This window comes from Rattus norvegicus, chromosome 1, assembly GCF_036323735.1.
Source record: "Rattus norvegicus strain BN/NHsdMcwi chromosome 1, GRCr8, whole genome shotgun sequence".
NCBI classification, from domain to species: domain Eukaryota; kingdom Metazoa; phylum Chordata; class Mammalia; order Rodentia; family Muridae; genus Rattus; species Rattus norvegicus.
The window spans coordinates 195,444,027-195,466,796 of NC_086019.1; the positions used below are offsets into that span (position 1 = coordinate 195,444,027).

Genomic DNA, 22,770 nt, shown 5'->3' on the forward strand with positions numbered 1-22,770 from the left:
GGAAAATCAGACTAATACTGTAAATTCTAGAATGACATTGGAGGTGGAAGAAAATATATTTCTTTTAATTGCAAGCTCTGTCCAAAACATTGATAGGTATGATGCAAGGACTCTTGATACATTAATTACTTAATCCCTGTGGTTGAGGATAAGGGAGATCCAAAGCCTGCCCCACACTATCTTTATCAGGAACAGCTTAGAGAAAGTATCTCTTCCTTTCCCTGCTCTCCCAATACCTCTCACATTCTCTCCAGTAGGAGAGAAAGCTTGTAAGATTTATCTTGAGGGAAAGTTGAATTTACCCTTTCCAAAGGTAAGTTGCAGAGAGCATGCAAGTCACGGGTCATTGAAAGAAGCACCTCTTTTGGCATTTGCCTGGAGGAGACCTTAATGAGTGCTGGGTGTCCAAGGTAAGGGCACCTTATGTGTTACTGAGAAGTGCTGTCTAAAGCCACAAGGCCATGATTAAGGTCAAGGATAGGGAGAATTTTTCAAATTTCTCAGACCAGAGGACTGAACACAAGGCCTTGTGCTTGCCAGGCAAGCACTCTACCACTGAGCTAAATCTCCAACAGCAGCTATTCAGTAAAGTGTTGTCTGTAGTTTTCTCATTTAGCAGGAATTGTATGGGTGATAAAGAAATGAGGAAGGATCCATTCTGGTTATTCATTGTGGCCTCAAAATCTAGTGGTTTAAGACAGTTACATGCCATGGTTTTATGTGTTAGGACTTTGGGCAGGGCTCAGCTGGGAGATTCTTCTGCTCTTCAGACAATCAAGCTAGGGTCTCAGTGTTATTTACCTGGATTATGACTTGGATAGCTCAGGATAGCTTCGTATACATCATCGGTGCCTTTGTGAATGCAGCTGCAAAGGTGAGCCCTCTTCCTTTCCAGGGAGTCTCGGGCCTCTCCATCCAGCCTCTTCCAGAGGTAGGATGATACGAGGCTGTAGAATTAAGCCTCAGGCTCAGAAGCAGGAAGTATGTCAATAGTTCCTTAAGACATAGCATGGCTTCTACCATATCCTATTCAAAGCAATTACAGAGCCTACTCAGGTTCAAGGGAGGGACCCTAGTCCTCATCTGGTGATAAGTGATGATAAGAGGCATGTCCAAGTATTACTGGTTGGCTTTGATCTGCCATAGAATTGTAGAGAATGTTCACTTAGCAGCTCCAGACTCTTCTAAGTTAGCACCAAATACATTGAAGGAAGCCATTCACCATGCACTAGCTTGTAGATGAGACTAAAGATTCCCCCCCCCCGGAAGTCATTATTGTCTTCTTTTTTTCCTTCCAGGTCCTCCTCCAACTTCTCAGGATCCACTAACAGGTAGTCACATTTTATGACAATGGTAACTCCATGTCGTCAGATTCCAGGCAAGGGCCAAGGATGTAGCACAACAGAGCCCCTGGCATGTGGGTGAGGGACTTATTCCTCTGCTGCCACTCTGTAAATGGTGACTATGTATTAGGAGAAACATGAGGGAAAGGAAGGCTGTGGATCTTCCCAGGACAAAGTAGACAAGAAGTCAGTAAGTTAGTAGATGTGGTTCTGCAGTCCATCTGACTCACACTAAGCCTGCCTTGTCCAGGCACAGCCCTGGAGTGGATGCTCAAAGATAGACACCTGGTTTTCATCTGCCATCACACATACGTGTCTTGACCCTATTGTTATAACCTAAAGATGTGATCAGCAGAGGGAGGAGTATGGTGGCACACAGTTGTCATCTTGTTACTTGAGAGGTACCAACAGGAGGGTTTGAGGTCAAGGCCATCTTTGGCTACACCATAAGATTCTGTCTCTACAAAAAGGACTGGGGATGGGCTCTGGTAGAGAGCACTTGTGCAGTCCCTTGGATTTGATTCCAGCTTTTTCCCATCCCAGAATATAATAAGGGGCAGAAGTGTAGGATACCTAGAATCAGCTCCCAGGTCCATCTTAGGAAAGATTAGAAACCTGTGGGAGCCTGGGAGGATTACAAGGTGGTCATAGAGGTGAAAAAGAAGAAACGTCAAGCAGCATCATAAAAATTAGGTACAAATGAAGTGTATTGTGCTTTCAAAGTCCCTCCATATAACTGGATGATTTTGTTATCTACTTTTTTAAGGCAGCATGATGCCTAGTATACCTGTGTAGGGCTATGTCTTTTCATGCTAAGTTGACAGTGACTGTGGAAGAACTAGATCTTTGTCTAGTTTAACTTTCATAAATCCCCAAATCTACAAGTCCCAGTCTGAACACACTGTGTTAAAATAAGTGACCATGACCTAGCAAAGTGCTTACTGTGTGCTGAGAGGTGGTCCCAGTCATAGGCCATCAACTATGCCCATGATCTCTTTCTTTCCCTGACTTATCAGACTCTGAAGTTGTTCTGCACTCTTGCTTCACAAACCTTCTCAAAGTCAGACAGTCTGTGTCTGTGACGTTCTTCTCCTGTCTCTCATGATGCAGAGCCTTATCTTCCTCCCAGCAAGCAAAGATTCTTTCCCTTTGGAGAGGAAAGATGCAGTAAACATAGCAGACGAGTTGGGTATCTCTTTGCAGATGGTGGGAGCAGAGGGAAGACCGGGAGTTCTCATGTGATGATACTTTTGAGCCATCAGAATTAGATTGAATGGTTTCAGCTCACCAAGGCCAACTGCCACCTGACCACACTTGACTTGTTTGTCACAGTGTCTGTGAGCTGGTCATCGCTAAGATCACTCAATGACACCATGTGACTGCAACATGACATCCTTTTCCTTATTTCAGGAGGAAGTAACTCTTGTGGAGGAGTCATTTCCAGCCTCTCTGGTTCATTTACAAGTCCACAGTATCCAGAAAACTATCCAACAGACATCCAATGTGTTTGGGAGATCCATGTGGAGAAGAATTTTCGCATAGAACTCATGATTCCGAATTTGAAGTAAGAAACTAGTTTTAAAGAGAGGGTTCAATCTGAATAAAATAACTGGCTGTTTTCTTGGCTGTGGTAAAGACATTTTCTTTAGTGAGAGAAAAGCACAGGAGCCTAAAACACAACAGCATTTCCGAGGTCAAGTCTGAATTAATTTTGTAGTGGAATCCAGTAGTTCTCCTCTAGCTAGAAAAATCCAGTTAGTCATTTATCAGTGTTTTTGACACAGCTCAGCTTTGGAAATTTGTCTTTAAATTTTTATTTAATAATCTTGTCTAATTATTTTACTAATAATTTTAATTATTTACATTCCAAATGTTGCCTTCCTTCCTGGTTCCCCCTCCATGAGTTCTTCAGTCCATTCCCCCTTTCTTTTCTTTCACTTTGAAAGAGTACCCCCCACCCATCCACTCCAACCTCACCCCACTAGCATCCCCTTCCCTGGGGCATTAAGTTTCTACAGGATTAAGTGCATCCTTTCCCACTGAGACCAGACAAAGCAGTCCTCTGCAACATATGTAGCAGGGCCCATGGACCAGCCCAAGTATGCTCGTTGATTGGTGTCTTAGTCTCTAGGAGCTCTGAGGCGTCTGGGTAGTTGATATTGCTGTTCTTCCTATGGGGTTGCAGTCCCCTTCAGCTCCTTCAGTCCTTCCCCTAACTCTTCCATAGTGGTCCCCCACCTCAGTCCAATAGTTGGCTGTAAGTATCTGCATCTGTCTCAGTCAGCTGCTGGTAGAGCCTCTCGGACGACAAAATATATTCCCTAAATATTCAAAACCATTGAACTTATACACTAAGCACCAATATATGTCCTTTCAGGATAGCCCTTTGCTTGTCTATATTTTATACAGACTTTAAGAGACTCCTTAGACATGTTGGTCAACTATTCCGGGCATGGGTATTCATTTTCTAAATGTTTCCCAAAGTGAAAGAAGATGACATAGACAATGCCTTTCCTCTGACACAAAAAGGACAATGTCCCATAGTTACTGCCACCTTCTCATGGCCATGCCAGAAAGTAACAGCTGATGTTTGAGAATGGTGACTGTGGGTCTAGACCCCGGGCTGTTTGCTTCTTCTACACCTATGTTCATGTGGAGGTCAGAGGTCATTTCAGGTGTCATTTTTCAGGCACCATTCACCTTGTTTTTCCAAGAGAGATTTCTCATTGGCCTTGAGCTCTTGAAGTAGGTAGGCCACCATAACCAGAACTTTCACAAGGGTTCTGGGAATTAAACTCAGATTTAATGTCAAACACTTTACCCTCTGAGATACCTCTATAGACCCTGGGTTCTAGGCTATGTCAGGCTCTAGCATCATTGTAGCCTACAAATGTCTTTACCATCCTCATTAGATATGAGGAAAATGAGACCATGGAGAGTAATTAACTTTCCCATTGACGAAAGATACAGCTCTGTATGGTGTTAAAGCCCCAGTTCTTCACCAAAACTTTTCCTCTAGCAAAATCTTCACAAGGTCTTTCTTCTCTGACAAGGCGCACACCACGCTGCAATAGAGCAAGACCAGGGGCTTCCATGATAAACCAGCCTCGGCCAGGCACCGAATCATGGCTCAATCATGGCTGAGTAAATACTGCTACTTCAGACTTGCTTTAAATCCAAATAAACATTAACTACAAATTCCTAATGTATATTATCTTTGTGACTGTTCAGAATCACTATGACTTTAAAACTCAGAATAAATTTGTATTAATAAACTTCATATACTACCTAAGCAAAGAAAGTAGAATCCTAATAAAGCATCTGAGAAAGACTAATGAATACTTCATGTTCTAAGATTGTCACATTTTGGGACATTGATATGGAGCATTTGGTATTGTGCCACTGATATCCAGTCTTGTCCCTCCCACCCCACCCCACAGCCTGGAAGATATCCTTGGATGTCCCTATGACTCAGTTGAGATCTTCGATGGCCCCAGAATTCCATCACTCTCCATGGGGAAGTTCTGTGCCCCATCAGCTGTGGTATTTTTCTCCTCCTCAGACATCTTGACAGTTGTGTTCCGCAGTGATTACATGACAACAAACACTGGCTTTTATGCTTTCTTCAATGCAATTCCACAAGACGGAAAGGAGTCAGGTAGGAAGCTTCAGGTAACCTTGGGGAGATAATAGAGAACAATTTCTAACTTGACACTCCTATACACAAAAGCCTGGTTCAGTTTTAACCCACACCCCCAAACACACACACACACACACACACACACACACACACACACACACACACACACACCACCTGCTAGAAGTGGTAGCATCACAAAGAGGTAGATTTTCTCACCATGAGGGTCAGGTAGCAAGCAACAGTCAGATGGTAATGTACATCCTGTACAATGGCTACAAAGGGCAGTAATAAAAGGACAGACATCTTCCATAGAAAACCATGCTCTATGAAGGGTCTTCAGGCTGTTGTAGCAAGCTTTAGGAACTGTCCGGAGTTCTGAAACGTGGAAGTCCAACACTCCTCGAGATTTTACCCCCCTTACCTGTTGACCCAACTCACAAGTAGCATGCCTTAAACCATAGGTGCGCCCTGACTGGAGGCCTGGGTACTCCTGTTGGCCTTGACCTAGTCACTGCAGAACTAGATTCCTTGTTCCCTGCAAGGAACACTGTGTGTCAGTTGTGAGATTGCTGGTGTTTAGGTCCCCTCTGAAGGAACTCCAATAATTCTTCGAGAATGCCAGAAAACCAGATAAGTAGAAGTTTGGGTTTGTTTGTCTCTGAGGAAAGAAATTTCTATCTGGGTATGCTCTGTGTATCTTATATGTGTGTTTTACCTGATTCATCCCAAGAACCTCTACGATAAACACTTGATAGAAGCCTGACTTTACAAATGAGGAAACAGCTCACAGAGGTGAAGTAATTGTCATGTAGGGGCAATAGAATGAGATTCAACCCCAGTTTCTGTCGTACTCTATAACCCTTGGGCTTCATATGGAATCAAGACAACCTCAAGGGTTTGCACTTGTGATGACCTTGGCCATGGCACAGCCACTAAGAATCTCTTCCTTCCTTCCTTCCATTCTCCCTCTCTTCCTTCCTTCTATTTTTTTATTTGGGGGATTATAATACAATCATAACATTTCTCCCTTTCCTTTCCTCCCTCCAAACTCTTCTGTATAACCACCCACCCCACTGCCCTCCCCGCAATTCCCCATCACACACTTCCTTTCCCCACTCCTCTTCCCCTTCTCCTCTGAGAGGGTAGAGGCTCCATGGGTACCCCCCACTCTCACACATTAAGTCTCTGCAGTACTAGGTACATTCTCTCCCACTGAGGGCAGACAAGGCAGCCCCTTTAAGGGAACAGGATCCACATGCAGTCAACAGCTTTAGGGACACTCCTGCACCAGTTGTTGGGTGACCCACATGAAGATTGAGCTGCACATCTGCTACATATGTATAAGGGGCTTAGTTCCAGGCCATGTGTGCTCTTTGGTTGGTGGTTTAGTCTCTGAAAGTCTTCAAGGGGTCAGATTAGTTGACTCTGTTGGTCTTCTTGTGGAGATCCTATCCCCTTTGGGGCCCTCACTCCTTCCCCTAACTCTTCCATAAGAGTCCCTGAACTCTATCCAATGTCACTTTCTACATAAAACTCCTCATGCTCAAAACTGGAATCTCCCTCTGTTTAGAAGAAAGACCAGTGCTGCGGTTGGCAGGCAGCTCTGGACAGTGCTCAGGACGAGTGGAGATCCTCCATCAGGGGGCCTGGGGCACCGTGTGTGATGACCTGTGGGACCTGAATGAAGCTGAGGTTGTATGCAGACAGCTGGGGTGTGGCCATGCCATTGCTGCTCCTGGAAGTGCCTACTTTGGTCCAGGCTCTGGAAACATCCTTCTGGACAACATTCAGTGCTCAGGAAAGGAAAACCACTTTGGCCAGTGTTCCAGCTCTGCCTGGTTAGACCACAATTGTGGCCACCATGAGGATGCTGGAGTTATCTGTTCAGGTATTCTGTCTACCATATTGGGTTCTTTCTGTGAGGAATCTTAGTATGGATAGAAGCTACCATCAGAGCAGGGGTGTGACTCTGTTGAAAATGGCCATGTTAGTTACTTCTCCCATTGCTGGAAACCTAATACCTGACAGAAGGAACTACTAAAAGAGGGAGTTGTTTCTGATTCATGGTTCAGGTGCCATCCACCCTGACAGAGAAGTCATGGAGGACAGAGCTTGAGGCAGCTGGTCACAGTGGATTGAATTTAGGAAGTACAGAGAGATGAATACTGGCACTGAACTTGCTTCTTTTCATTGCACCAACCCATGCAATGGTGTTACCTACATTTAGAGTGGCTCTTTCCACCTCAGTAACCTAATCTAGAAACGCCCAAAAGGCCCAGAGTTTTGCCTCCTAAGTTGTTCTAGACCTGTTAAATTGACAAGAGCAACACTCCTTTAGCAAGATATATAGGGATGCCAAGTCCAACTGTTTTGAAAACAGATGCCCAGTGACACTTCATCAGCTTTTCCTGTTGTCTGTACCTTTCCCAGATGCGATGCTGCTCTCCCAGGGAGACACGCCCACATTAGAAAAAAATAACATTTTTCTCTCCCTGGAATTTAACTTTTATTCCCTAAATCCATTTGTTTCCCATTCATGCAGATGCAGAGGTGACCCCTTCACCGACAGGTAAGCACAACACTGTAAATTCCGTCTCTTCAAAGTTGAGAAACCTGTTTCCTGAACCTAGACACTGGAGGACGGTGACCAGAGCAGTGATTTTCAATTCTGGCTGCACAGTGGAAGCTTCTGAGATTCCCAGTACCTCTGCTGTTCCCAAGACTGGTTATATTAGAATCTCCAGGAACACCCCCTAGTTACCAGTAATAGTCGAGTTCTCAGGTGTTGCAATGTGCATCAGAAATTTAAAAACCAGTGATTCTTTATATGCCCTGCACATTAGCCCCCTGTGAGATGTGTAGTTGGAAAAGATGTGGAAAAGACGTGTGTGTGTGTTTATATGTGTACATCAGAAGCTGTGAAATTGAAAAGAGAGTTATGGGGGGTGAGTTTTTAAAGAGGGCAAGAAATAGAGAGTAGTATAATTTATGTGATAGGAGTGTAGATGTGGGAACTAACAGGAGAGGGAGAACCAGGAACAAGGGAATGAAGAAGCTGAATGGGGGGTAGCAATAGCTGAATGCAATGATGCATACGTTAAGAGATGCCATATCATAACGCATGGCTCTGTGTTCTGCCCCATCTCCCAACAGCAATAAAACAGAAGCTCAGACAAGAACTGGAACTAGATACCAGACCATCCACTGTGGTGTCAGAGCAAGGAAGGGCAGGAGGGGGAGGAGAAAGAAGGCCACCTTGGCTGAGAGGGAGTTGGTACGCAGAGGAGAAAAAAGGTGGATGTGGAGACATGAGTCAAGAAATATAAAAGCAAGCAGGAAACTATAGCAAGACCTCCCAGTAGGACAAGAACTCAGTGTTGCTAAGAAAACAAACCTTCTGAGGCTCCTCTGTGGGCCTCCAGACTCAGCCAGCACATGAGACAGTACTTCTGGTGACCTGCTCAGTGCCAACGACAGCCCTTGGTGGACTTAGAACTCAACAGAAAGGAGGTCATGTAGCTGGACATTGTGTATGATTTTTCTGGTCAATCTAAAGAGAGAAGGGAGCTCTATCCAAGATCAGGCAGGGAAGAGAAATGAGTGTCTCCAAGCTATTTCGAAGTTGTACCATGCCCATTCATTGGCACCTAAGTATAAAACAACTGTGCAATGCTGGCTTTATTGTGGTTTTCATGGTTTAGATTTTTTTGAAACTTCTATTTCTCAATCCCATATACCATAAGGTACTATCTTTCCTGAAAGTAACATAGACTAGAATGGCATTGTGATAACTCATACAAATGGCCTGGACATCTGTCTGTCCTGTGTGACATGAGAGGGAAATGGTGGGATGGAGCCCTTGTAAGCAGGTGGGTTGGCTGTACTTGATCTGGCTTTCAGGAAGAGTCTAGGAAGACCATTAGAGAAGTATTTATTCTAGGGGACTAGAGAGATAGCTTGGTTGGTAAAGCACTTGTCTTGTAAATGGAAGGATCTAAGTTTTAGCCCAGGAACCCATGCTCTTTAAAAAAAAAAAGCTAAGCATAGTGCTGTGTGCTTCTAACACCAACATGAGGGTGCAAAAGATGGGTGGATTTGGGGGGCTCCCTGGCAAGCCAATCTAATTTAACCAGTGAATTCCAGGCTTATAAGAAATTGTATCTCAAAATAACAAGGTGGGTGACAGCTGAGAAATAACATAAGGTCGGCCTCTGCCTGCCCCAAGCACACACATGTACATGCCTATACTAACACACACACACACACACACACACACACACACACAAGTGTAACCTGGATAACCCCCACGCTCCCTCAGTATACATACAGCGAGTGTTGCTTTCTATCAGTTTCCGAGTCTGCTCACCAACCATATATCTGTTGTCCTCCCATGCCTCTCTTAGATCTAAACATGCCAGTCAAACTACAGCCATCCAGACCGGCGACATCACTTCCCATTTTGTGATTCCCACTGTAGAATCTGATGCAATCCTAGATTTCACATCTGGGAAAATGCCCAGTGCATTCCTGAAGATGCCAACCACAAGTCTCTCCTCTGCTTTCACAGAGGGAAGTCAGTCCTGTGGAGGAGTAATTTCAAGTCTCTCAGGCTCCTTCTCCAGTCCTTGGTATCCTACTAACTACCCCACTGACACAGAGTGCATCTGGGAGATACACGTGGCTGAGAAGTTCAACATAGAACTGACCATCCCAAGCCTGAAGTAAGCAGTTTTGCCTTTCTCTACTTTAATGGCCAAACTAAATTTGAATCTGTGATTTCCTGAGAGGAATACCTTTTCCACGGGGTTTTTACTTTTTAGTAAAATCCCATTTACTGTGTGGGTGTCTTATAGTCAGTTATCCCAGTATCTCATTCATTGAGGTAACGCCCTGGAACACCAAGTCACCGAGACATGCAGCTCTAGCTGGATGGGCCACACCTGCCCATGAATGCCCAGTCACCAAGAAATGAAGCTCTAGCTGGGTGATCCACACCTGAAGACCTTGTCCCTCCTCCATCACATAAATTTCCTTCTCCTGAAAGATACAAATTTGGTATCCTTGTTTTCATTGTCTGGTCCTCCTTTCTCAGATACTACGTTGCTTTTCGCTTCAAGAACTCTATCATGAAATTTTCTCCAAAAAATTAAAAGATTTCATTCATTAATCCCATCAAGTACCTTGTGCTTCCTACATCTTTCTCCAGCCATCCTCCATTTGAAAACACTTACTCATATATTAATGTATATTCACATGTATATGTTTATGTGTATACCTTTATATATTGCATATACAGTTGTTTCTTGGTGTTCATAGATTGGCTCCCAGACTCCCCCTAAGCTGCCACAGAAGGCTAAATCTCAAATAAAATATTATAGTATTTAGATGTAGCCTTTGTACACTTTCCTGTGTTGTTGAAATCATGTCAGATTGCTTATAACACCCAAGAAATGCAATATAAATGTGGGACAAATCTTGGTTATGCTCTATTAGTTCTGGAATGGTGACCAAAAAAAGCCTGCACACGCTCAGCACAAAGACTTATGTCAAATCTTTTCAATTCATACTTAGTTAAATCCTCAGATGCAGAAGGCCGTCTGCAAATACATGCATGTATTCATATAGGTAACTTCTTAATTACAAAAGCCAGACCTTTCCAGATACTATGAAACCATGCTTTTGTCTTCCTACACTGTCATATCATGGCCATTCCTCTTCCTGACTTGGTCTCTCAGTTTGTCCACATCCCTGAGTTTCCTTCTGCCTGCATCCATTACTCACAGCAGCCAGTAATCCAAGTTCTCCCTTTAAAGATGTAAAAAGTGTGGACAGTGAAGGGGACCATGGGACACTCTCACCGCTCTGGGCAGCCGTAACCCCCCCCCTCAAATCCCCTATACTCTACTTACTTATTAAAGCATAAAGTCCCCCTATACTTTTAAAGCACACTGATTATGAAGAAGTTTAATATATTGCCCAGAACAAAGAGAGAGTTGATAATTCTGGAGTTTGATGGGTTTTTTTTTAAATTTATAATAATTCTTTGGTTTCCGGGCAAACATCCCCCTCCCCCCTCCCCTTCCTTATGGGTGTTCCCCTCCCAACCCTCCCCCCATTGCCGCCCTCCCCCCAACAGTCTAGTTCACTGGGGGTTCAGTCTTAGCAGGACCCAGGGCTTCCCCTTCCACTGGTGCTCTTACTAGGATATTCATTGCTACCTATGAGGTCAGAGTCCAGGGTCAGTCCATGTATAGTCTTTAGGTAGTGGCTTAGTCCCTGGAAGCTCTGGTTGCTTGGCATTGTTGTACATATGGGGTCTCGAGCCCCTTCAAGCTCTTCCAGTTCTTTCTCTGATTCCTTCAACGGGGGTCCTATTCTCAGTTCAGTGGTTTGCTGCTGGCATTCGCCTCTGTATTTGCTGTATTCTGGCTGTGTCTCTCAGGAGCAATCTACATCCGGCTCCTGTCGGTCTGCACTTCTCTGCTTCATCCATCTTGTCTAATTGGGTGGCTGTATATGTATGGGCCACATGTGGGGCAGGCTCTGAATGGGTGTTCCTTCAGTCTCTGTTTTAATCTTTGCCTCTCTCTTCCAAGGGTATTCTTGTTCCCCTTTTAGAGAAGGAGTGAAGCATTCACATTTTGATCATCCATCTTGAGTTTCATTTGTTTCTGATTTTGTTAATTTGGACACAGTCTCTGGGTCCTCTCGTTAGTCTGGCTAAGGGTTTATCTATCTTGTTGATTTTCTCAAAAAAACAGCTTTTGGTTCTGTTGATTCTTTCTATGGTCCTTTTTGTTTCTACTTGGTTGATTTCAGCTCTGAGTTTGATTATTTCCTGCCTTCTACTCCTCCTGGGTGTATTTGCTTCTTTTTGCTCTAGAGCTTTTAGGTGTGCTGTCAAGCTGCTGACATATGCTCTTTCCTGTTTCTTTCTGCAGGCACACAGCGCTATGAGTTTTCCTCTTAGCACAGCTTTCATTGTGTCCCATAAGTGTGGGTATGTTGTACCTTCATTTTCATTAAATTCTAAAAAGGTTTTAATTTCTTTCTTTATTTCTTCCTTGACTAGGTTATCATTGAGTAGAGCATTGTTCAATTTCCACGTATATGTGGGTATTCTTCCCTTATTGTTATTGAAGACCAGTTTTAGGCCTTGGTGGTCTGATAGCACACATGGGATTATTTCTATCTTTCTGTACCTGTTGAGGTCCGTTTTTTGACCAATTATATGGTCAATTTTGGAGAAAGTACCATGAGGAGCTGAGAAGAAGGTATATCCTTTTGCTTTAGGATAGAATGTTCTATAAATATCCGTTAAGTCCATTTGGCTCATGACTTCTCTTAGTCTGTCGACATCTCTGTTTAATTTCTGTTTCCATGATCTGTCCATTGATGAGAGTGGGGTGTTGAAATCTCCCACTATTATTGTGTGAGGTGCAATGTGTGTTTTGAGCTTTAGTAAGGTTTCTTTTACATATGTAGGTGCCCTTGTATTTGGGGCATAGATATTTAGGATTGAGAGTTCATCTTGGTGGATTTTTCCTTTGATAAATATGAAGTGTCCTTCCTTATCTTTTTTGATGACTTTTAATTGAAAATTGATTTTATTTGATATTAGAATGGCTACTCCAGCTTGCTTCTTCTGACCATTTGCTTGGAAAATTGTTTTTCAGCCTTTCACTCTGAGGTAATGTCTGTCTTTGTCTCTGAGGTGTGTTTCCTGTAGGCAGCAGAATGCAGGGTCCTCGTTGCGTATCCAGTTTGTTAATCTATGTCTTTTTATTGGGGAGTTGAGGCCATTGATGTTGAGAGATATTAAGGAATAGTGATTATTGCTTCCTGTTATATTCATATTTGGATGTGAGGTTATGTTTGTGTGCTTTTCTTCTCTTTGTTTTGTTGCCAAGACGATTAGTTTCTTGCTTCTTCTAGGGTATAGCATGCCTCCTTATGTTGGGCTTTACCCTTTATTATCCTTTGTAGTGCTGGATTTGTAGAAAGATATTGTGTAAATTTGGTTTTGTCATGGAATATCTTGGTTTCTCCATCTATGTTAATTGAGAGTTTTGCAGGATACAGTAACCTGGGCTGGCATTTGTGTTCTCTTAGGGTCTGTATGACATCTGTCCAGGATCTTCTGGCCTTCATAGTTTCTGGCGAAAAGTCTGGTGTGATTCTGATAGGTCTGCCTTTATATGTTACTTGACCTTTTTCCCTTACTGCTTTTAATATTCTTTCTTTATTTTGTGCGTTTGGTGTTTTGACTATTATGTGACAGGAGGTGTTTCTTTTCTGGTCCAATCTATTTGGAGTTCTGTAGGCTTCTTGTATGCCTATGGGTATCTCTTTTTTTAGGTTAGGGAAGTTTTCTTCTATGATTTTGTTGAAGATATTTACTGGTCCTTTGAGCTAGGAGTCTTCACTCTCTTCTATACCTATTATCCTTAGGTTTGATCTTCTCATTGAGTCCTGGATTTCCTGTATGCTTTGGACCAGTAGCTTTTTCTGCTTTACATTATCTTTGACAGTTGAGTCAATGATTTCTATGGAATCTTCTGCTCCCGAGATTCTCTCTTCCATCTCTTGTATTCTGTTGGTGAAGCTTGTATCTACAGCTCCTTGTCTCTTCTTTTGATTTTCTATATCCAGGGTTGTTTCCATGTGTTCTTTCTTGATTGCTTCTATTTCCATTTTTAATTCCTTCAACTGTTTGATTGTGTTTTCCTGGAATTCTTTCAGGGATTTTTGTGTCTCCTCTTTATGGGTTTCTACTTGTTTATTTATGTTTTCCTGGAATTCTTTCAGGCATTTTTGCGATTCCTCTCTGTAGGCTTCTACTTGTTCTCTAAGGGAGTTCTTCACGTCTTTCTTGAAGTCCTCCAGCATCATGATCAAATATGATTTTGAAACTAGATCTTGCTTTTCTGGTGTGTTTGGATATTCCATGTTTATTTTGGTGGGAGAATTGGGCTCCGATGATGCCATGTAGTCTTGGTTTCTGTTGCTTGGGTTCCTGCGCTTGCCTCTCGCCATCAGATTATCTCTAGTGTTACTTTGGTCTGCTATTTCTGACAGTGGCTAGACTGTCCTAAAAGCCTGTGTGTCAGGAGTGCTGTAGACCTGTTTTCCTGTTTTCTTTCAGCCAGTTATGGGGACAGAGTGTTCTGCTTTCGGGCGTGTAGTTTTTCCTCTCTACAGGTCTTCAGCTGTTCCTGTGGGCCTGTGTCTTGAGTTCACCAGGCAGGTCACTTGCAGCAGAAAAGTTGGTCTTACCTGTGGTCCCGAGGCTCAAGTTTGCTCGCGGGGTGCTGCCCACGAGCTCTCTGCGGCGGCAGCAACCAGGAAGATATGTGCCGCCCTTTCCGGGAGCTTCCGTGCACTAGGGTTCCAGATGGCGTTTGGTGTTTTCCTCTGGCGTCCTCGATGTGTGTGCAGAGTGCAGTCTCTTCTGGTTTCCCAGGCGTGTCTGCCTCTCTGAAGGTTTAGCTCTCCCTCCCACGGGATTTGGGTGCAGAGAACTGTTTATCCTGTCTGTTTCCTTCAGGTTCCGGCGGTGTCTCAGGCGCAGGGGTCCTGCCGCTCCTGGGCCCTCCCCTACGGGAACCCAGAGGCCTTATACAGTTTCCTCTTGGGCCAGGGATGTGGGCAGGGGTGGGCAGTGTTGGTGGTCTCCTCTGCTCTGCAGCCTCGGGAGTGCCCACCTGACCAGGCGGTGAGGTCTCTCTCCCACGGGGTTTGGGAGCAGAGAGCTGCTGCGGGCCGGGGTCCGCGGGTGTGGGACTTCCGGCAAGAGTTTGATGGTTTTTAAATTGAATACATTGTTATTTGCATCTTCTTTCTTGGGCTATAAAATTTTTTTTTCAACTCGGAATGATTGTAATACCTGTTTCCAAGATACTTCCCTAGGTCTGGGGTCACTTTTAGGTGTCATAATTGGGGCTGGTTGGGAGGCACTGTCATCTAATGGATGGAAGTGAAGGCTGTTAAATGTCCTGTGATGATCTGGACAAATCCCTCCATTCTGCACCATCGTAGCACAGTGGCGAGGCTAAGATTAAGTAACCCTGTCTTATGCTAAGCCTTGTTTTTCCTTTTGCAATCCCACAGAACTTTGCTTCACATTTAAGTGGTAAAATTGTATTGGTATATGGTGGATGGAAAGATAACTCAGTCAGTAAAGTACTTGCCTGGCAAGCAAGAGGATCTGAGTTCAATCCTCAGAACCTACATTAAAAGAATGCTGAATGTGGCAATTACATTCTTGTAACCCTATTGCTGGGCAGGAGGGGTCAGACTGATCCTTGAGGTCCAGGCCAGTGAGAGATCCTGTCTTAAAAGAGATGGATGGGCTTTCTGTTTAAATTTTTGTCTTACTAAGCATTCTTGCTTTTGAAAGTAATAATTACTCAGGTTGAGAAAATAGGTAAACTGGGGGGAGGGGAACGTTGGTAGTTTTAGTTGGTTTGGCAAATAAGGATTCATGAGTCAGATAACTCACAAGAGCTGGTTCGGGAGCTGCATGAAGAAACTACAGAGGAAAATGAGCATACAGAAGAAAAGGAGGAAGAGGAGGAAGAGGAGTAGTGGGGGAGGGGCAGTTGCCTGGCCGCGACTGTAGAATTGTCTCATTTGATCCATCCCGTCGAGAAGCCTCTAGCTGCGTAATTATGTTAGCTATTTCTAGTTAAGATTGAATTAACTTTCTCTAACACAAAAGTTGACATTTATTTATTATTTTTGAACCACTGGGGATTGAACTCAAAGCTTCAAGCTTCTCATGCAAATACTATACCACTGAGCTGTAGTCTCAGCCCCAACAAGAAATAGCTCCAGTTCAGCTATTTATGTAGCAAATGGAAGCCATGGTCCCCGTGGGGCTTACTTGGGTCCTTTGCACTGAACATGGCCTCCATTTCAGTTTAATTCCTGCTACTGCCCTCTGATGGATCTTTCACATACATTGTATCGCTGCTTTTCTTTCCTTGTTTCTTTCTTTAAAAATGGGTACTTTTATAGCTGGGCATAGCAGTGCATGCTTTTAGTGCCAGCACTTGGTAGATAGTGACAGGCAGGTTTCTATGTCCAGGGCAGCCTGGTCTACATACTGAGTTCCAGGACAGACCACACTACGTAGAAAGACCCTTTCTCAAACCTAGAAACAAAACAAGAATGTGTTAGTTTTAAGTATTTGGCTTTTACTTCACTGGGATAGGTGTCCAATGGGAGATTTTAAAATCTAGTACTGAATCTGTGAATTAAGTGTACCCATCAGGTGTGTGGATATACGTATATGCGTGTATATGTTTGCAAGAATTTATAATGTCTATAAGTAGACACCCAGATGGCTACTTGCTCAGAAATTATAAATGTATATATCATGTTGCACACTATGTAATGTTTCTTATGTGAGATAGACATTGGTTGTGCTTTCCACGTGTATTCATTGCCCCTGTTGTGTCGGGGCTCCTGTCTCCGATTGGGCTTACAATGCTGAACAGAATAGATATGATCTCTGATGCCATGAGTGTACAATCTAGATGGAAAGACAAACAGTGCTGAAACAAACCAACGAAGTCGGTGGAAACTTCCAGATAGTGAGAAGTCGATATGTGCTGTGAAGTCAAAGCAATCAATACCAGAAAAACTAGCCTGGGGGTCAAGGCAGAAAAAGCAGCATGTGGGATGCCTGGCAGAACTCTCTCATCATCCAGTTAGAGGAAACGTGGGCAGTCTGGATCCTTGGTGAGAGGAGTCCTCCCAGTAGGCCCTTTTGTCATTGTCCTCCTGACTCGGGGTCTTCCTGAACACCTTACTCTGCGAGCCTCTGAGACACTGACCACCACCCAAAGCAGGACTTGCATTAAAGGGTCAGAGACATTAAAGAGATATTCAGGGTAAAAAGGAAGAGAAAGTGTCAGAGAGACTGAAGGCTAGGCTTCCTGATGGAGACCACCAAAATGGACCAGATAAGAATGGGAAGTCTGACAGATAGGGATAGTTCAGGAGAGGCAGTGGGAGGGGGCAGGTTCAAGGGGTTCTTAGATGTGGAGGGGAGTGTGGGTAAGAGGAAGGAGATGGTGGATTGGCTTGAAGAGACTAATGCTCCTTTTATCCCCGCAGACTGGAGGACATCTATGGGTGCCCTTACGACTTTGTGGAAGTGTTCGATGGTCAGCAAGTTGCCTCACTCTCCATGGGCAAAGTCTGTGCTGGGGCAGAACTCACATTCCTCTCCTCTTCAAATTTCATGACGGTGGTGTTTAAAAGTGACACCATGATCACCAACACAGGCTTCTATGCTCTGTACAACACCGTTCTGCAAGGCGAAAGGCAAAATGGTGGGTATCCTGACACCCACCTTACAGTGCCTTGTCCCGTTTAGAGAAAGAAGCTTTTGAAATCTGACCTGAATTACACCACGCCTGGTGTGCCCACCTCTGCCGAGTGGCATCCTCACTGCCCGTCACAGCCCTTACCCCTCCTCTGCCAGCCACAGTCACTGTCTTCCACTAAGCATCTAGAAACAGATGGCAGAGGTCTCCTGTCTCCCCCTGTGTGTGTGCAGAAAGAGAATCCCATTTCCTTTCTCAAAGGAAGGAAAGAGGTAATATGAAAGATTATTCTGGAACTGTCCCAGAGTATAACTGTCAATCTTTCTTCTGGCTGGGTTAATCTCAAACCACCTAGAACACTTGTGAGCCTCTCAGGTTTTTGCTGCTGGGTGCAAGAACACTCCAGGGGCTTAATGTAAGTTACCCTCCAGCTGGGATACTGTTAGAGCTTAAGAGACTCTGAAATACTGGGCTGGGAGGTGGCTCAGTGGGTCAAGATCCTGAGTCCAGGCAGCAGAATCAGGAGAATCCTCAGATGCTCAAAAGCCTACTAGACTGGTGTGAACTGGATGTAGTGGTAAAGAAGAGGCTTGTCTCAAACAAGGCAAGAACCAACAAACAACAAAACTTGTCCTCTGACCTCCACACATGTGCCTACACTCACACAAACAAACAAACAAACAAACACACACACACACACGAGAGAGAGAGAGAGAGAGAGAGAGAGAGAGAGAGAGAGAGAGAGAGAGATTTAAAAGTTAACAGGCATTAATTGCGCTTCAGCAGTCAGAAAAAAAGACTATTTTAGGGACTCAGGTCACAGAGCCACTCCAAGGGTCCAACATGAAGAACATCTTTTTCAATCTGAGGACATCACATCTGTAAGCACCAATTTTTCCATTCCTAGGGATGGCCTTGAGACTGGTGAATGGTAGCCACAGGTGCGAGGGCCGAGTAGAGATCTCTTACAACGGGACCTGGGGCACAGTGTGTGATGACAGCTGGGACCTGACAGATGCCAAGGTGGTGTGCCAGCAGCTCGGCTGTGGTAAGGCCTTGTCAGCCCCAGCTGAGAGCTACTTTGATAAAGGCATGGGCCATATCATGCTGGACGATGTACAATGCATGGGGGATGAAGCAAAGGTGTGGCAATGCACACATCTTGGATGGTTCTCCCACAACTGCGGGCACCATGAGGATGCCAGCGTGGTCTGCTCAGGTGAGTGGCGTGGCTTACATCACATCTCAGGAAGAGAGCCTTGCCAAACCCCAGCCACTGGGAAGAGAGATGTCAACACCAGCAGGCAAGCAGTCAGCAACGAGCCAATTTTTAAGTCAATTTACTTAAGAGGTAGTTTTCGATCTTAGATTCTGGCGTCTGTAAAGGGTTCAAAAATCTCACCTGGAAATTAGCAATTACATAAATGGTTAGAATTGTCAACAAAGTATTCCTGGCCCGGCATGCCTGGGTGCTGGTAACAATCTAGTGCCCACCAAGTGTTCTGTGAGTGCTGAACTCTGGCCAGTGCCTCTGAATTCTCCTTTAATATCCACAGATTCCAATAAAAAAGAGACTATAGCATCTGTACCCAACTGATAAAAGCCCTCCAAAGGCATATCTAGTACCACATGCAGGACCATGTTCTCTAAGGACTGTCTGCCTGAGGTCCTGGGTTAAAGGCTGAGCTCATCCGTTACAGGGCCTCTTCTGGCACAGTTACAGACCAAAACCAAACAAGCACCATGCTGCACCTGAACCACAAGGGCATAGTGAGCTCCCTCACTCTGACTTGCTGATCCCTTCATTAGCCTGGATGAGTTTTAAGCCTACTTTTCCAATGGCCAGAGCAGAGTATCTCTACTTCTGAAGAAAGTACCCAATTTTTCTGAGGAGTTGTGTGACCACCTTATCTAATCTGTCTCTCATCCTCACTCTGTCTTTGAATAGGTATGGACGAGGCACCAAGTGGAGAACCATCAGGTACTGTCTGTCAATTCATCCCAATCAGTTGCCAGGGCCCTCATGGGTGAGAATCCCAGTTACCATTCAAGTTCTGAGGCTGGAGAGAAGGGCTGGATTAGATACTCTGTTTCTAATTAGCAAAAGAACTAACACCCAACACAGTTGGCAATGTGATGAGACTACATTGCTACAGAGAGAGGGTGAAACGATAAGAGAAACAGGAGGTTCAGATTTGCCAGAGATGAAATCTCTCAACTACGGGTTCAGTAGAAAGAGGACCAACAGCTGGCAGGGATGAGCATATTAGGAGAGTCTAGCTAGAGCAAGGAACCAGAAACTCCAGGGTGGTATGGAGTGGGCCCTGTCCATAGTGTTGAGGTACAAACGTGCCATCTCTGTTCTCTGAGCACAGGGCAATGATGGCTACTGAAGGTCAGGAGTCTTCAGTATTTTAAGAAAAGAATAAATATGAATGCAAATTCTCAATCCTGACCTTTTTGTCTGTGCATTTTCACAGACTCTACTGGTGACATCATGACAGGTGCTGCAGCCTCACATAAGCTCCTCTTGTATACGCTTCTCTTTCCACTTTAGCTCACCCTTCCTTTAATATGTATGAAGTTTCTGCACATGGGTTCTAGAGATAATCCCACACCAAAGCTAAGAGTTCTGCCCTAATTGGATACTTTAGTCAATCTTGGTCTTGACTTCAGACCCAATTTGTATATAATTATTAAAAGGTCAGCGTTAAAGTTTTAAAGAACTTTTAAATTTTGAGCAGAGAGCCATTTTGAATTTAGCAGCCGCAAGCTAGAGTTTTGGGGGCTTCACTGATGGAACAGGCTTTGATAGGGCAAAATTGGATGCAAGGTAAATGTCTGGTGAAAGAGTGGCAGTGCCTTCCCTGGGGAGTCCCAAGTTAGAGGCGAGGTGGCAGCTTATATTGCTCACAAGAATTTATACTGAGTTGACTTTGGCTTGCTTATATAGGAACTAAGATGCTACATCAGCTTAATAGCTTCCCATTTACTTCCTTTAATAAAGTAATTAAAGGATCCTCAACCTTCCTAATGCTGTAACCCTTTAATAGAATTCATGTTTTGGTGACCCCCATCAACCATAAAATTATTTTCATTGCTGCTTCATAACTGTAATTTTGCTGTTATGAGTCGTAATATAAATATCTGATATACAGGATATCTGACATGTGACCCCTGTGGGGGTCACAACCCACATGCTGAGAACCACTGCTCTCCTACGGGCTGTTCTACAGCACAGCCTACTGAGAAAGGCTACCTTCGTTCGGATTCTTTGTATCATTTGCCTCATTGGGTTTGCACTTGTGCAGGTTCATAAGGCCTGTTCACTCCTAGATGTTATCATTTTCCCCTCACAGAGAAAGATCTTCATCTAGCAAGAGGCTGATACAGATGCAGGGGCTGTAGCTCAGTTGGAAGAGTATTTGCCTGGCAGACAGGAAGCCCTGGGCTCAATCCCTAACAGTGCATAAAAGTAGTTATAGTGGTACATGCCTATAATTCCAGCCCCCAAGGGTTGAAGGCTGAGTAACCTCTGGGGTTCAAGGTCACCACAGTTCTATAGTCAGCCTGAGCTATGTTAGCCCTGTCTCCAAAAAAGTGTTTTTTGTTTGTTTGCTTTATTTATTTATTTTTATTTTTTATTTTTTATTTTATTTTATTTTATTTTTTGGAGCTTGTTGCATGACTTATCAGTTAAGGATGCTGCTGTTCTTGCAACAGACTTGAGTTCAATTCTCAACACCTGTATCAGGCAGCTCACAACTGCCTATAAATACTAGTTCCAAGGGATACAATGCCCTCTTCTATCCTCCACAAGCAGACACACACACACACACACACACACACACACAGACACAGACACACACACACACAGACACACACACACAGACGCACACACAGACACACACACACAGACACACACACAGACACACACACACAGACACACACACAGACACACACACACAGACACACACACACAGACACACACACACAGACACACACACACAGACACACACACACAGACACACACACACACAGACACACACACACACAGACGCACACACACACAGACACACACACAGACACACACACAAACACACACACACACACAGACACACACACAGACACACACACAAACACACACACACACAGACACACACACACACACACACACACACACACTGCACTAAAAATGCATCCTAACAACAACAAGAAGTAAGTTTGCCCTAATTCTTTTTGGTGACATAGTTTTTCTTCAGACTCCACAGCTCATACTGGCCTCACATTTGAGCTCCTGTCTCAGCCGTCCCGGTGCTGGGATTATAGGTGTGAACTCCATACACTTGACTTGTTTGCTTTACTCTTCTGCTTTCATTGTATCTCTTCTTGACATTGATAAAACACAAAACAGAGCAAAGCAAAAGCATCAGAGGTCAGCATCTCTTCATGGGATTTCCTCGCTTTTTTACAGATGAAATCTTCCATTGCGGTGGTTTGCTCACAAATAGTTCAGGCTCCTTCTCCAGCCCTTGGTATCCTAAAAAATACCCCACAAATGTGGTGTGTGCCTGGGACATACAAGTGGATACCGGTGCTCACATCAGACTCACCTTCGAAGTGGTCAAGTGAGTAAATGTTTTCTGCTTCTATGATTATCATTACTTGGCTGTGTACACATCAGGTTTGCCACCTCTTTGCTGGACATAGCAGAGCTGTTCCACAAATGAACACATAACAGTCTAAACTTCATGCACAAGACCTGCACAATATCAAGCCAGCCAAAATCCCAGCATGGATGAGGGAAGGGCTCATGATGTTCAACCCATGTCTGAGGAACTATTAGCAGTTGATAGCTACTGAAAGAGAGACACATTTCTTTGGGGATGCAAGCACTAAGAGGCTACCCAGGCTTGGTTAGACAGTCCCATAACTGTGCACACACAGAAAGCACTAAATTGATTCAGTGGGTAGCAAATTAAACAAACAAACAAACACAGGCATAGTGGCAGAAGACTTTAACCCCAGCACGCCAGAGGCAAAGGCAGGCAAATCTCTATTTGTTCGAGGCCATCCAGGGCTATATTGTGAGACCTGTCTCAAAGTTAAAAATAGGTAAAAATTAATGAGAGAGAGAGAGAGAGAGAGAGAGAGAGAGAGAGAGAGAGAGAGAGGGAGGGAGAGAGAGAGAGAGAGAGAGAGAGAGAGAGAGAGAGAGAGAGAGAGAGAGAGAGAATGTGAATTTGGGGGGAAAGTGGAGAGGAAGGTGGAGGAATCAGAAGGGAAGGAATTAAAGGGGTCTAGATGCATACAGCACATGCATACATAAATAGTTCATAAAATACTAAAGAGACACAGTTCTCCCAAGTGAGCTGTACCTTCAAGTGTCTAGTAATATCTATCAAAACTGTAACTTCCCAAATCCCAGGAATTTATGCCCTGTGAGTACAGG

The 22,770-nt window shown here is 44.2% G+C and overlaps 1 protein-coding gene across 2 annotated transcripts in view; it reads left to right on the forward strand.

Annotated features, from left to right (window-relative positions):
- Positions 1-22,770, forward strand: part of Dmbt1l1 (deleted in malignant brain tumors 1 like 1) — a 134,440-nt gene that overhangs the window by 63,945 nt on the left and 47,725 nt on the right. The window contains exons 20-29 of one of the 2 annotated variants that reach the window (XM_063279682.1): positions 1,299-1,331; positions 2,754-2,907; positions 4,784-5,001; positions 6,554-6,871; positions 7,526-7,552; positions 9,551-9,704; positions 17,107-17,324; positions 18,226-18,537; positions 19,267-19,299; positions 21,793-21,946. In XM_063279682.1, the coding sequence (XP_063135752.1) occupies positions 1,299-1,331; positions 2,754-2,907; positions 4,784-5,001; positions 6,554-6,871; positions 7,526-7,552; positions 9,551-9,704; positions 17,107-17,324; positions 18,226-18,537; positions 19,267-19,299; positions 21,793-21,946 (1,621 nt within the window). Of the gene's footprint in view, positions 1-1,298; positions 1,332-2,753; positions 2,908-4,783; positions 5,002-6,553; positions 6,872-7,525; positions 7,553-9,550; positions 9,709-17,106; positions 17,325-18,225; positions 18,538-19,266; positions 19,300-21,792; positions 21,947-22,770 lie in introns of those variants that run through there. The other variant, XM_063279683.1, reaches the window with a different exon arrangement.